The sequence below is a fragment of the Chlamydotis macqueenii genome, chromosome W, assembly GCF_036417535.1.
Source record: "Chlamydotis macqueenii isolate bChlMac1 chromosome W, bChlMac1.mat, whole genome shotgun sequence".
Lineage (NCBI taxonomy): Eukaryota > Metazoa > Chordata > Aves > Otidiformes > Otididae > Chlamydotis > Chlamydotis macqueenii.
Genome location: NC_141592.1, coordinates 1476073 through 1490133, shown reverse-complemented (window position 1 = coordinate 1490133; position 14061 = coordinate 1476073). Strand labels below are relative to the sequence as shown.

The 14061-nt window shown below is 50.9% G+C and overlaps 1 protein-coding gene across 11 annotated transcripts in view; it reads right to left on the bottom strand.

The window, feature by feature from the left end:
* Positions 1-4092: 4092 nt before the first annotated feature.
* Positions 4093-14061, bottom strand: part of TCF4 (transcription factor 4) — a 192636-nt gene continuing 182667 nt past the window's right edge. For 7 of the 11 annotated variants that reach the window (XM_086769696.1, XM_086769693.1, XM_086769692.1 and 4 more), the window contains 5 exons: positions 10673-10808; positions 10051-10213; positions 8450-8679; positions 7936-8085; positions 4093-7750 (listed from right to left, as the gene is read on the bottom strand). In XM_086769696.1, the coding sequence (XP_086625822.1) occupies positions 7949-8085; positions 8450-8679; positions 10051-10213; positions 10673-10808 (666 nt within the window). In that variant the 3' untranslated portion in view covers positions 4093-7750; positions 7936-7948. The remainder of the gene's footprint in view (positions 7751-7935; positions 8086-8449; positions 8680-10050; positions 10214-10672; positions 10809-14061) is intronic. The other 4 variants (XM_086769695.1, XM_086769694.1, XM_086769702.1 and 1 more) reach the window with 1 other exon arrangement.

Here is a 14061-nt window from a genome sequence, read left to right as displayed (position 1 = left end):
TTTTTGCCCAGAAAAGCTCCCAGGTTTCCGCAGGGAATGGGAAGCGCTGGCAGCTTTTCCCAGGCTGCCGATGATTGTGTGGGATGGGAAATCAGTTTTCCCGGGAAGGCCGCGATCCCGGCCGGCGGGTGCGGAGGAATATCCCAAAAATCCCATTTACCCGGCGAAGCGCCTGGATCAAATGTGCCTTGACTCCAACAACTTCCACTAAGGTTGGTATCAGCAGAAAGGAGAAAATAACAATATAATTTAAGTTATAATAATATTATTAATAATAATAATCATGAAGTTATTCTAAGAGTGTGCAACCAGCGGTAGCTGGGTAAAATTACGGAGTTAAAAGAAAAACCAGTGAGTAGGGGTGAAGGAAACATTACCGACCGTCCCATTTGAGGCTGGCCACCATTTTCGGTCACCGAGCTCCCCCACAGCCCCAGGGCCACCACGCTGCTGGGCAAAAACCAGTAGGTCACACAGGAAATCCCAGCCTGCACTGGCCGGCCTTCCACTGCCCCAGCATCCTTCCCAGCTGGCTTTGTTCTTGAAAGAATCAACCACCCGGCTCACCCTTCTTCCCGAAATGCAAATGGTTTTGCCTCTAATTGGTTGATTAATTGATTGATTGATTTCATAAACACACCCAGGAGCCACCCCTCCCATCACCCAGGGAGCTGGACAGCTTTTATCCCTCACCTCTCCTTCCACTGCTGCTTCTGGCCTGGTCCTTCGTCCCACCCCACCCCACCCCATCCCATCCCATCCCATCCCATCCCACCCCATCCCATCCCATCCCATCGTATCCATCATCTCACCCATCATCCCATCCCATCCCCACGCCGAAGCCAAGTCCGGGCTGGGTGCCCACCCTGAGCAGGGCCTTTCTCCCACAGCAGAGAGAGATTAATAATTTGACCCTTCATTACCTTAATTTTACCCCATCGTGGCTTCAGGCACCGCTGCTTTTTCTCCGCAGAAATACTGCGCGCGCGTGTACTTCCCGGTGTCACAACCCTGTTTCCGGATGCGGTTTTCCAGAAGGAGCATCTCGGGGTGACACATGGATACGGGAGGGAGCCCCTGGGGTCTCCTCTGGCTCAGAAAGGGGCTGACGTTCCCTTCCCACCCCGTGCCCTGCAACGCCACCGTCCTCCAGCCGAGAGGACGCGGCGGTTTCCTTCCCAGTGCTCACGCTCTGAAGATTTACAAGCTCAAGACGCGCGGGATGTATTTACTGGCCACCAAGATAATTGCAGCTTAATTGGAAATTGCGTTCGATATCAAGCCAGCTTTCCCGGCGCTGTCAGCCACGGGCCGGGGTGGGATGGCGCCTCATCCGCGCTCTATCTGCAGAGACGTCGGGAGAATGAAACCCATTCTTCCACCCTTCAGCACGTCTATTCTTTTTCAGACGAAATCTGGAGCCCCGTAGCTTTATTAGTAAATAAACAAACAAAAAAGCCCAAGCTCCTCATAAACGAATTACCAGCTGAATGCCCCGTTGAAAGCCCGCTGTCAGTGGCCGCGTCTCCATCCCGGCCACCTCTCTGCCCGGCCCTGGGATGGCGGAGCCGTGCCCCGCGCCCCATCCCATCCCCGTGCCTTTTCCAGCCCTCGCAGCCCCCTGGCGCAACCCCCCCCTTCGGCAAAGCTCCTTCGGTTTCCGCGAGAGGAGAAATAACGCGTGCGAGCCGGAGAGCGGCCCTGGCCGTGCCGGGTCGGCTCCGGTGCCACCTTCAGAGCGGGCAGAGACGGGGGCTCCCACCCGGCCCGGGCTGGCAGTGCTGGGAAGGAGCGGTCTGGTGGCTGCGGGTTGCAGGAGTTTCTCCACAATGAGCTGAGGGGCGGCAGAGCACGGGGAGACCCACCCGGCCTGGTCCTCGAGGGGCCAAGCTGAAGGCGTTACCACTCAAAATCTTTGGATGCACGCCGTGTATAACCAGTTAAACCCAGCCCTCCCATTCCGCTACCGACGGCGGCCGGTACGGCATTGCCACGAGGACGCCGGCGTCAGTAACGACCGGGAAGATCCCAAACGTACCACACGCGATGAAGTATTCCTCAGTGCAAACCTGTGGTGGTTTTTATGTCCTTCTCGGGTGTTGTACCAATGTTGCGTGACCCAGCCCCCCCAAAACCAACCCAAGGCCGTTCCACCAAGAGCCCCACCAACTTGCACCATTTTCTGCTGGTAAAGGTGCGATGCAAGGAGTTGGTACTTGGTTTCCGTCTGGCTTGTGAAGGTCCAACAGTGCCAACCAGAAGTGAATTAGTTAAAAAAAAAAAAAAAAAAGGAAGTGTAAATACCTTGAAACCATGAGTGGGGTTGGCAATGCCGTTATACCACGCGTCTCAGCTCTTCGCCGCGGCTGCAACCAGGAAATCACAGCAGGGAAAAACCCGCAGACCCGCCGACCCGCTGGCGCGGTGAGCGCCGACCGTGCGCGGCAAGCGCGGGCGCAACACGCCGCTTGGCGGCTGACATTTCTGCGGTTCCACACCCTCGAATTGTACACATTGCGCCTGTTCTGCCAAGGTGCACGGCCCGGCGCGGCCTGCGCTCCGGCACACGGCCTGCGCTGCGGCACGAGGCCTAAGCTCCAGCGTGCGGCCTGCGCAGCACCCCCTGCTCTGGCAGGTTCTTCTGGGGGCTCAGGGGGTTTTAGGGTGAAATACAAATGTTTTACTTCCAGAGCAGAGTAAAATCTGTATGAGAACGAGAATTAAAACTTGCCTTTTTACGGCGCTTTCCTTTTCCAAGGCTACTGGCCGGTGGAGAAGCCACCGGCTCCTCCGGCCACGCCAGCGCCGGGTCCCGGCTCACGCATCAGGACACGTGGAAACTAGGAGTTTTTTACCCAAAACACACAAATACACATAAAAAAAAGCACCCATTCTCTTAAGAAATCCCCCCAAAACCAGGCCGGGGCACGGCGGCAGCCGGCAGGCCCCGGCGGCGCGGGGCAAGGCAGGACGAAATGAAAGGCGAGCGTCGGGAGGGGTTTATAAAAATGGCACATTTATTGCTACAGAACGGTCATGTACATGACGGCATCGAGTAACTACAGATGAGAAACAGGTAATGGCCTACAACAAGCTGGCTTTGTTTGCTCGTCATCTTCTCCAAGGAACTCCAGCACACAACCTGTTTGGACACTTCTACAAATCAGAAATACACCAAAAACATGAAAAAATCGAGGCACTCAGCCACACATTGAAAACAAGGTGTAACTGTTCATCTCTTTTTTTTTGTTGTTTTTTTTTAAAATATTTTTCCCTTTTTTTCATTTTTTTCCCTTTTTTTTTTTCATTTTTACTGCTGCAGCTATGTGTACAGTCGCAAAAATGTCCCCGTTTCCGCGACCTACAACTAAAAAAAAAAAAAAAAAGCTACCATACAGTTTCATCTCAATAACACATGGTAAAATAACATCTTTTAAATAGTAAAATAAAGTAACAAACTTTTACTCAGAATGATTCCAAAAATCTACAAAGAAGAAATATTCAGAATCTGACCATTTTTTTTTTTTTTCCGTAATATTCATGGTATAAAAGGATTGCTCCTGTGAAAAATAAGCCAAATATATTTTTTTTTTTTATTTTTAAATTTAGGGGTTTTTTTTTTTTTTCCTACTAGGGTGTACTACAGTCTATTTTATAGCAAAAAGAGCACTAGACAAACGAAGCTTTATAACAAAAAGCCAGGCACTGATACATGGTAAATCTCTGCTTTTTTTTTTTCTTATCTTCACTTAATTGCATCACAAGTAACAAGAATGAAAAAGGCCACAGTTCATATATTTTCACCATTACATAAGTCTATAATACTTGAAATGAGTATGGGCAAACCAGCACTGCACAAATAGGAATCAACTTCAAGTCCCATGAGAAAGAACATGTTTGTGTTGTTTTTGTTTTTTTTTTTAAAAAAAAACGAACGAACGAACGAAACGAAAACGAAACGAAAAGGTAGGGCCCCCCCGGGCCCTGGTGCCCCGCTGTGTTGGAATTCGTCCTATTTCACCTCTAGGTTTTTTTTTTTTTTTTCCAGTCAACCAGTGGACTAATTTTTTTTTCTTTTTTGTTCTTTTAAAAAATTTTTTTTTTTCTTTGAGTATTTTTAATTTGTGCTTGTTTCCGCTGAAATCTCTTCATTCCTGGCAAGATTCGGGATTGTTCGCTTTTGGACACGGATCGTGTTCTGCCTATCGGATACAAAGGTGAACCCCTCCAGCTCCCTGACCGTCTTCGGCGCCTTCGCCCACCCCGATCCCCGAAAAAAGAAAAAAAAAAAAAAACAAAACAAAAAAACTAAAAAAAAAAAAACCCAAACCCCAAAAAACCTCGGAAGACTGAATCAGTACAAGTTGCATCACTGGTCGAACGGACAGTTGTCGAAACGTTAGTGTTCCTCGCAGCTACACAGAAGACAAATGGTACAGAAGTCCTAGATGAACAGATTCCCTACTCAGCATATTCATAAATTACTTGAATGTGGAGGTGGATCCGTGCTGGAAAAGCTGCTATTCCAGTATTTCCTCCGCTCTTCCGGAGTTTCTTCGCCCGGTTTCATCACCGCAGGGCACGGCTTCCTAAAACCTTCCTCGCTTTTGCAGAGCGGCGCCAGCTCAATCCCCGCGGAGAGAGGCCGCTCGCGGGGCGCTCGCCTTACCTGGGCTGGGAAATAACGGAAAAAATTACGGATTTACGCGCTCGCGGGGTTTTGGTTTTTGTTCTTCCTTTTACATCTTGCCTCGTCTGGAGTGGAAGCCGGCCAGAATCCTCGGTTCTTAAATCCAGGAGGGCTGCATCCGGCCCGGGAGCGCCCGCAGCATTGCGGCCGGCGTCCATCCCGCGAGGGCCGGGAGCGCCGCGGCCGCCGGGCACCGCCCCGAGCTGCTGCTCCAGTTCAGCGAGAGCCGAGTGCGAGCGGAACAAGAAAAGCTTTTTCTTTGTTTTTTGTTTTTTTTGAAGTTCCAGAAACTGAACTCGTCCTTTATTTTCTGTCCACAGATTGTTTTAAATAAACATGAAGTTGGTCTTATAATTATTAATTTTTTTTTTTTACATCGTTTATCAGTCCTCAGCATCTCGGTGACGATCGCCTTGCCGCTCCCTACCCCGCTCGAGCGGTGCGCTCGGACAGAGCGAAACCCAGCGTGGTCCACCGGGGTCTGAGGTCTCCTGGAAAATCAAAATTGATCTATGGCTTGTTCATCGGCATCGCGCTCTTCACGCCATCCGGGGGGAGGAAGAACCCGCGCGGCGCGGCGCAGCGGAGCCCTCACCGCCGAGGGGATTGGCGCCCGTCGCCGGCCGGGCTCGAGCTTTATTAAACCCCCTCTCAGCTAAACCAGGCTTGCTCCAAGTCCGGCGCTTCTCCGGCGATAAAGCCCTCGGAAGTCGGAAGGAAGCCTCAGCGCGGTCTGAATCCACCTCCACATTTGAGAAACTTATCGACAAAATCAAAACACCGAGAGTTTTCTCGCTACCGAACGTATTTACAGGTTTCCAGCACGCACACAGCTAATCCAAACGGGCACGGGGACGTCGAAGGTGAGCACGTGGTAAACTATCGCGTTTGTTCTTTACGTTGTCAGAAACAAAGAGAAAATTCCCATTCTGGTATCTCACTATTTCATTTAAATGAGACTTCTTTGCAACCACACAGATTTTTATAAACAAAAAAAAAACCCCGATACAATGTAGTAAAACACATAATAACAAGAGTCTACATGTAAAAATATAACTTTTACATACACCATTTCAAAATAATGATACGTTTGCCATTTGTTGCATAAAATTTACAAATGTCTTTTCCGTGACTCTAGAACTGGCAAAAACAGGAGAACAGATGGAACGTTTAGACCGTTGGATGGATTTATGGCATTTATTCGGTGTCGCTAAGGTGGGAAATCTACTCGAACAGGGAGGTTTGATTTCAGATACACGCCGGGTCGGTGTGGCTGTAAAAACAGAAGCTGGAATTAGAGACAAAAGGACGCCGACAAATACTTCACTGGGAGCGCTAATCTGGTAACCGTCCTGCACGCCGACGCCGAGCGGTATTTCGGGGTCGCTAGGGGAGCTGGTTCAATTGCGCCCAGACTTCAAAGCTAGTTATCTGCTGAGCCGCTGCGCCGTCGTTTTGAGCTACGGTACTGCTAAGTAAGTTCAGGAAAAAAAGGGGCATTCGTACTGGCCAGAGAAATCCTGCGCTGCCGCCCCCTCCTCCAGAAAAGTGCAACTGAACGCTTTAGGACTGGTAAGGCTCGGTGTAATGCTGCATGGCGACCAGGATTGGCATTTCGCGACGAAAGGAGGAGGCAGCCAGTGGTCTACGCATAAATAATCCACTTAAAAAAAAACGAGAGAACACCGGAAAAAAAAAAAAGAAAAAAAAAAAAAGAAGTCGATCGGATCTGCCACACTGCTTGCGATTATCCCCCCCCCCGCGCCCTCCCACCCCCAAATCTGCCCATGTCTTCAGCACCGCCTCGCCGCACGCTACGCAGGCTACGCACACCGGGGAACACTCGGGTCGGTTCGTTAATCACAGCCACTTTGATTATGTCATGTTTCCGATGATATAAACATTGGAAGGCACAGTGGTAACATTGTAGCATTCTAACCTTGTACCTCTGAAAAATCCCAGAAAAGGGGCGAGCGGGGCGGCGCGGGGGGGCGCCCGGGGGGGGCGGCTCTCGCTCCCGCGCGCCCGGGGTCGCCGGCGCGGCGCCGGCCCCGAAGTCCTGTCTTCCCCAAAGCCCGAAGAAACAACTCTCTACGTTTAGTTATGGATGAGAAGCAACGTCAGGGTCAGCGTTTCGTCCTGCACTACCCCTCCAGAGACAGAGTTGGCACTACAGGTTACAACAACAAAAAACCAGGGGAGAGAGGGACAGAAATAAGACAAAAAAATCCCTTATTTACAGTAAAATCTTCTTTTTAAAAAAGTTAATCAGTACTATTTTTTTACAGGAGCAAAAAAGTCTGAAACAAATGAACAAAAGCTTACCATATTCACTAAATTTTTAATATATATTTATATATATATTTATATATATATATTTGTCATAGGTCTATAAGATCCATCTGTTCCTCCTACCCTAAGGAATGGCTAATGTCATCGCTTCCGTTTTCATTAGGACGTTTGCTGGTTTTGTAAATCTCTGGGCAGCAAAGCTTCCCTTTTAATATCCAGTAAGTAGAAACACTAGCTGTCTAGCACACCAACAAAAACGCTCTTTTTTTTTTGTTTTTTTTTCTTCAGAAGTACACTTTTTCATTATTGCAAGTTTACAATTTTTAAATTAAATATTTTTTTTTTCAGACTTACAAATTAATTATATTTTTCTTTTTTTTTTTTCCTTTTCTTTCTTTTTTTTTTTTTTTTTTTTTTTTTCTTTTCTCCAAAAAGAAGTTTAGGCACAAATGCATTGTCCCACAGTGTGGAGAAGATTGCCATTCAGTCTCTGGGCTGCGCGCCGACAGCTCGGAACGTACTGCGTTAGACATTCTGCGTGATATGTGAAAAGAGAGTCGTCCCTCAAGTTGCACTTTTTGTTTGTTTGCTTGTCTTTCTCGGTTTTAATAATCGGGAATGCTGAAATCGCTTGCGTCTGTGATTCTTAACTACTCAGACTTGTCTTATATTACAAAAAAAGGGGTTAAGGAGAAGTGTTTATGCGGGTTTAAGATAATACAGCTGTTAAGGAAGTGGTCTCTTGCTTTAAATGAAGAAATGTGGCAACTTGGACCTGCGGAAGAAGTAAAAAACCTCATCAGTCAAGGAGAGCGCCGCGCGCGTCCCGACAGACCCTCCTCCAGCAACCCACCTGCAAACCAAGCGCGAAAATGGCTTTCTGAGGGGGCTGGAAAGGGGAGGGGAACCCCTCGGGGCGCGGGGCCGAAAGCTCCCGGGGCAGGGCTGAAAACCAACTTGCCTTTTTTACATCTGTCCCATGTGGTTGGAGGCATCTCCCATGCCAGGGTGGGGGCCCGCCAGGGAAAGCGGAGGAGGATCCGAAGAGACTTTCTCTTCTTCCCTTCTTTTCAGACACGCCGCTTTAGGATTCAGGTTTCTTTCTGTTGAATTGAAGCAAAGTTCAATTTTGTCAAAACTGTCCCTCTCCTTGCAGGGGGGTTGGACTGGATGACCTCTAAAGGTCCCTTCCAACCCAAACCGTTCCATGATTCTCCGAAAAGCCGGTTTCAAACATTCGCGTTTTTCTAGCAGATTCAGTGCTAGGCATTTAAAAAATCATCGGTCACTCGTTCCAGTCGCACTACGGGAATTTAGCGGGCGGAAGCGGAGGACGCGGCTCGGTCAGGTCAAGCGTGGAAGCGCAGTACGACTCCGTACGCGAGCTCCACAAACACCACTCCCCATCCAGAAAAGCTCCCGAAGCCCAGGAGGGGCGTAAGGAGATAGAAGAGGCGGCATGCTCACCTCTGACTTGCTGCTCTAAACTGAGGATGACGGCCACGGCCTGGTGTAAAATCAGGAGCTTGGTCTGGGGTTTGTCGCTCTTCAGGTGGAGCTGCACCATCCGGCCCAGCTCCTTGAACGCCTCGTTGATGTCGCGGACGCGCAGGCGCTCCCGAGCGTTGTTGGCCATTCTCCTTTCCTTTTCCCTCTCGGCCTTCTGCTCCGGTGTCAGGTCTTCGTCATCGTTATTGCTGGGAGACAAAAGGAACACATCATTTTCTAATGATGTGGAAACCAAGCAGCGCAAAGGTTTTCAACAGACTTTGTCCAAAACTAGGACTACGATCCCTCTTGGTGGATCCCTCTTTGGTGTCCCTCTTCCACCAAACCTGCGCAAAACTCAGCCCCGTTAAACTTTACACTGAGTAGAGTAAAGCCCTGGTTTTGTCCTGAAGCTTTCCATTCTGTAAGGCAGAGAAAATTATGATTTCCAAGCCGAAAACACATCCACTGGCGAGTCACGGGCACTCTATAATTGGAATTGGTTACGCAAACGGAGTCAGGAATTTTCAGCAGCCCGAAGAACACGGATTTAGACACACAACTAAATATCAGGAGTAACCTTTCAAAGCTGCAAGCATGTGGAAAGCCAAAACGTTAGCCTACAAAAGCTTCACAGCATGTATAAACAGGCATAAGCGACAGCGTATTTCTTGAATTATCAAGAACTAGGATCACCTCACGTCAGCAGAAAGGTGCTTCCCTCTTACCGTGTCGTAACCGCACACGAAAGCCCCACTTCTACATCTATTCGGAGAAAATCTCCAGTGTCATCTGTTTTCTCCAGTCATAAGAGAGGTGAACGTAATTAATGTTCTAAATACTGGTGAGCGCCCGCCTGAGAGGTCCGACTTTCAGCTTTTTGCTACGCGGACGAGAATCGGCCGTCCTCGGGTCCCGCGCTGAGGCGCAGGAGAAATTCAAGGGGCGGAAGTCAAGCGTGTCCCGTGCTCAGGTGCGCTTCCGCAGCACCCGCAGACACCGCTCACCTTCAACCCCGGCCACGAGCTCCCAGATGATACGACCCAGCTAGGACTTCACTGATAGCTTCCCCAAATTTATAAAGAATATATCGAACATGTAAAGAGCTCTCCACCCTTCGCTTGAACCTCGGGAGCCCTAAAGATGTGTGGAAATCGAGGACTGGGAACGACAAATTTCTTTCAGAGGTGGGAGAAAAGCACGCGGTTGGTTAGTCCAGCTGCAGGTGCGAGCAGCTCTTGGCGCATTTGTAACAAGACGCAAATCCACACCGTATTCCAACTTGCAAGCACAGGCAGAGAGGAATAACAGCCTAATTCAAACGTTTTAGCGTAATGCAATTTCTTTCGAGGTTGTGGAGAACGTGCTCAGCGGCCAAATTAGCGAATTGTTCGGATTTGCCAACGCCCTGGAGCACAGGTACCAGAAAGGCACCGGCTACTGCCAGAACAGCCGGGCCGTTCCACTTAGGCTGTGGTTTTACCTGCCAGGAAAAAACCTCAGAGTTTCCTCCTGTTCTGTTCACTTCATCAAAATCCAGTAAAGGAATTAAATGAAGCGACACTATTATATACTGTTACCTAGATCTTGACCTAGTAATTGATTTGATATCCTTCTTGTCATCCTCTAGTTTCTTGTCCTCAGAAGACTTCGTGTCCTGGAGGTTCTCGTCTCCCTCGTCGTCAGATTTGATCTCGGAGCTGCCCGAAGAAACGCTCTGCCCTTGCAGTCCGGTTGGCATGCCTGCGAGAAAACACAGGGACGAGCTGAGAGTCTGAACTCTTTCGTCCGCGCTTCGACGTACTCCTGGCTGCCTCTAGGAATAACGACAAACCCCGGATGCTCTCTGGGTTTTGGCGAGGAATCTGGCAGGCTCAGGACAGCGCACCGCACCCCGCGAGCCAAGGAGGGGCACTCCAGTGCCACCTTTGCTGCAGGCAGAACCCCAAAGGCGGCGGGAAATCCGTGGGGCTGCGTCTCACCTTGAACTCACACCTTTTCGAGTGATTTCTACGCTCTTAATTTCGCTGCTCAAAGCAGTTCTGGTATCTCAACTCGCTGTCCCCGCCACGCCCCACGCTGCGTTACAGCCTCCAGCACCCCCGTGACCAGAAACCCAGACACCTCATCCCTCCAGCCCGGGTCACCACCGTCCCGGCCGCGCGTTCGGGGATGCCACGTCCCGGGCCGGGCGCTACTCACCCCTGTAGGGATCCTGGGGCGGGTTCAAATCCGGAGACGTGGCGGACTGGACGGGCAGCTGGGGGACAGGGACCTGGTTTGGCACGAGCGAGTGGCTCCCGCGGAGGCTGACCCCGTCCTCGCGGTGCGCTCCGACCTGCCGGGGAGGAGAGAGGCAGCGGTGAGGCCGTGCAGTTGGCTGAGCCCCAAGCCCTGGGGACGCCGAGACGGGGACCCCAAGAGCAGGATGGGGACCCCAAGAGATGGATGGGGACCCCAAGAGATGGATGGGGACGACGAGCGATGGCAGCGGGCCGCGTTTCACTAGAGGGCGCAGACGGCCCGTACAGCCGCACCGCGCGCGCCGCGCAGGCCGCCCGGGAGGACGCTGCGCCGCACGCCCCGCGACAAACACAGCGCAGCAGCTCAGGCAGGTAAAACGTCAAAGCGTCTCCCAGGGTGCCGCAGCCGAGCGCACCGATTCCTCCCCATCTGTCTTCCATCACGTCCGCCAGCAGATCTGACAATTATCTTAATGCCCATATGCTTAATTGTGGGCTTCTCAATTCCCCCATTGCCACTGGAAATCCTGCAGGAATTTCAATTTGGCATTCCACTTTCATTCTGGGGGATCGGATCCGCAGGCCTGCCATTTTTTTTCCCCCCCCGTAACGCCTGTGACAGCGGGAGCTGCGGCAGCGAGCGGCGCGGCCCCCGCTCCCCCCGAACACCGTACCGTGTCACCTGCCTTTCCCAAACGAGAAGCCCCGGCCAAACGAGCGCTCGCTGCATTTCATCACCCACCGAGTCCCAAACCCAAGCGGCACCGTCCCCGCCAACGCCGCGACTCCGAGCGGAAGGGGTGATAAACCCGGCGGAGAACCGTAAATCGCTCTTTTATCCTCAAAAAGCGAAGGACTCGGGCGGATAAAAAGACGGAAGGATGTTTCTAATCAGACTTACAAGATAATAGAGGATAATTGTTAACAGCACGTCGAGACCGCAGTGAGAAAGATAAAAGGGAATCCTGCCAAGGGGAACTTGAGAAAATCTTTTCCTACTAGACGGAACGCAAATAACCGAAAGCGAGCGCAAAAGAGCAGAGAGAAAACCTCTCTCCTGCTTGAGACATTGGAATTTTCAAACACGGGATGCTAAGAAAAGACTGGAACCAGCGCTATTTGGTTTTGAGCGCGAGTCGGTTGTTACGGGGCGCTTGGAGCTCAGCAGCTCCACTTTCTGAAATCTCAAGGCAATAAAATCCTGATGACATCCTTCTGAGGAGAAAAAGTATTTTTTTTCTCCGCGCCGACGAAAGAACAGGACCAGCGAAACAGGCTGCCCTCCTCCATCCCCAGCTCAGCTGGACACGACCTCGGGGAACCCAACCCATTCTGGGAGCTGGACCTGCCCCTGAAGCTGGCCACCTCCAGAAGGCCCCTCCAGTCCAGCTGGGTGGTCCAGCTTGAAGAGGGACAACCCGGCTATCTTGGCTATTCGGCCAGACTTCTTGAAGACTACGTCTTGTTCTACCATGTCAAGGAGACACGGTAATAATCAAAAGCTAGTGATTTGGAGGATTTTTCAACTCAGGATGCCAAATGAAGATGCCGTAAAGTCACCACCGCTTTACCACTGACACACTGATACAAAGTCTTATTTACATTTTTAAACTGGTTCCAATAAAACAAAGATTTCCTCACATTTCTTCTCTTTTAGGTTCTCAAGAGATCTGGACGGTAACCACCTACGTGGCTGTCCTACTCACCTAACCACCTACTCAGTTCTTCACCAAATGATAAAAACCATCAATTCTTTTCCTCTTTCACAACCCACTACGCAACCAATCTTGCCTCTTGAGATGTGTAGCTTTTTTTTCCTGCCAGCTGGCAAATTCCAGGCTTGCGTAGCGAGCAGCCCAACCCATGGCCATCCCTACCAGAAAGACCATTTCTTGTCCACTGTGACTGATTTTGGGGACCCGAACGACCGCTTTTAGAGCAAACTTCAGGCCTCAGATGTCCCCTAAGATAAGCTGGACGCTGACTTTTCTCTTTAAACGTCACCAGGAGCCCAGGACACCCAAGAGCACCAAACCCACCATCCGTGAGGGGACGCAGGGACGTGACTTACTGAAACAAAGCCCGTCCCGTCCAGGGCGTCAGGGTCCGGAAGCAGCGCCGCCCGCGAGCCCGGGGTGTGGCGGCTCCGGGGACGCAGAAGACGCGGCGTTTTCTGCCTCCCCCTCCCTCCGCAGCCAGCGGCGCCACCGGTTCGTCTGTTCTACGAACAACAGCTCTGCCCCGAGCTGGAGGGGAGATAGGAATCGTCCCCCCCAGCCCGGGAGTGTAGATTATAAATAATACTTATCTGTAGAGAATCAAACCCACTTTGAAGTTCTATTAATATTTTATTTATTTCCAGCTCTTTAAACAGGGCCCTACTGCAGCACTCAGCAGACTGGAGCGCAAAAAAAAGCCCCAACACGTAACAAACCCTAAAACGTGGACGGGAGGTGTAAGCGGGCTCTGCTGTTGTGCAAATCTCTGCCTTCACTTCCCCCTCGCGACCGCCGTCCCGGGCACCGCCACGGCTTCGGGAAGAGAAATAAGTACAGGCACAGGGACGGCTGATCCCAGCAAGGATCAACACGGTTCCGCGGGCCTTGCAGCGCACGTCTTCGCGGAGGCACGCGCGGACTGGGCTGGTGGGCACGGCCCAAAACCTGGGCAGGTGATGGCCGAATCCACACTTGCCGTAGCCCACAAGGGCGTTTTGAAAATGTCAGGAGCTGGGAGAAGGCTAGGCCTCGTCTCCTCTCAACCGGGCGCTGTCGTAAGGGCTCACAGGTATTCAGCACAAGCGCCAGGTTTTTCTGGTTATGCCAGTTTACATATTCCAGATTATCTGCGCTATCTCTCTGTTCATCCTGGATGGGAAACTGCTTGGAAAAACTACCTGGAAATTAATTCTTGACTACTCAGCGTTGCGTGATGGAGATGTACACCTGTAGTTAACGATGATGCTGGCACGCTGGGAAAAAATAACTACTCTGCTGCATCTAAGATGGTTGTTCCATGGATGTCAAGGCGTACAGCACCCTTTTCCTTGCAGTTAACCCTTCTCATGCCGAGAAGCGGCCTTCACACGCACGATTAACCTCCTAAATACACAAGAAAAACTCTCACCCACAGCCTGGACCACAGCTTTGCGCTACGGTTACGAAGCATTTACCCCCGCTCGCCAACAGCACGAACAAACGCAGCAAGCACCGCGCTCTGTCCTCTTAAAAACGCCGTCATCCGATTAGATAAATAAAAACACGCGGCACGAAAGTCGTAAGGTGCTGTATGTTAACATGTGTTCAATATTGTCCAAATTTATCAGCCTGACAGAAAGCAGATTTGCGC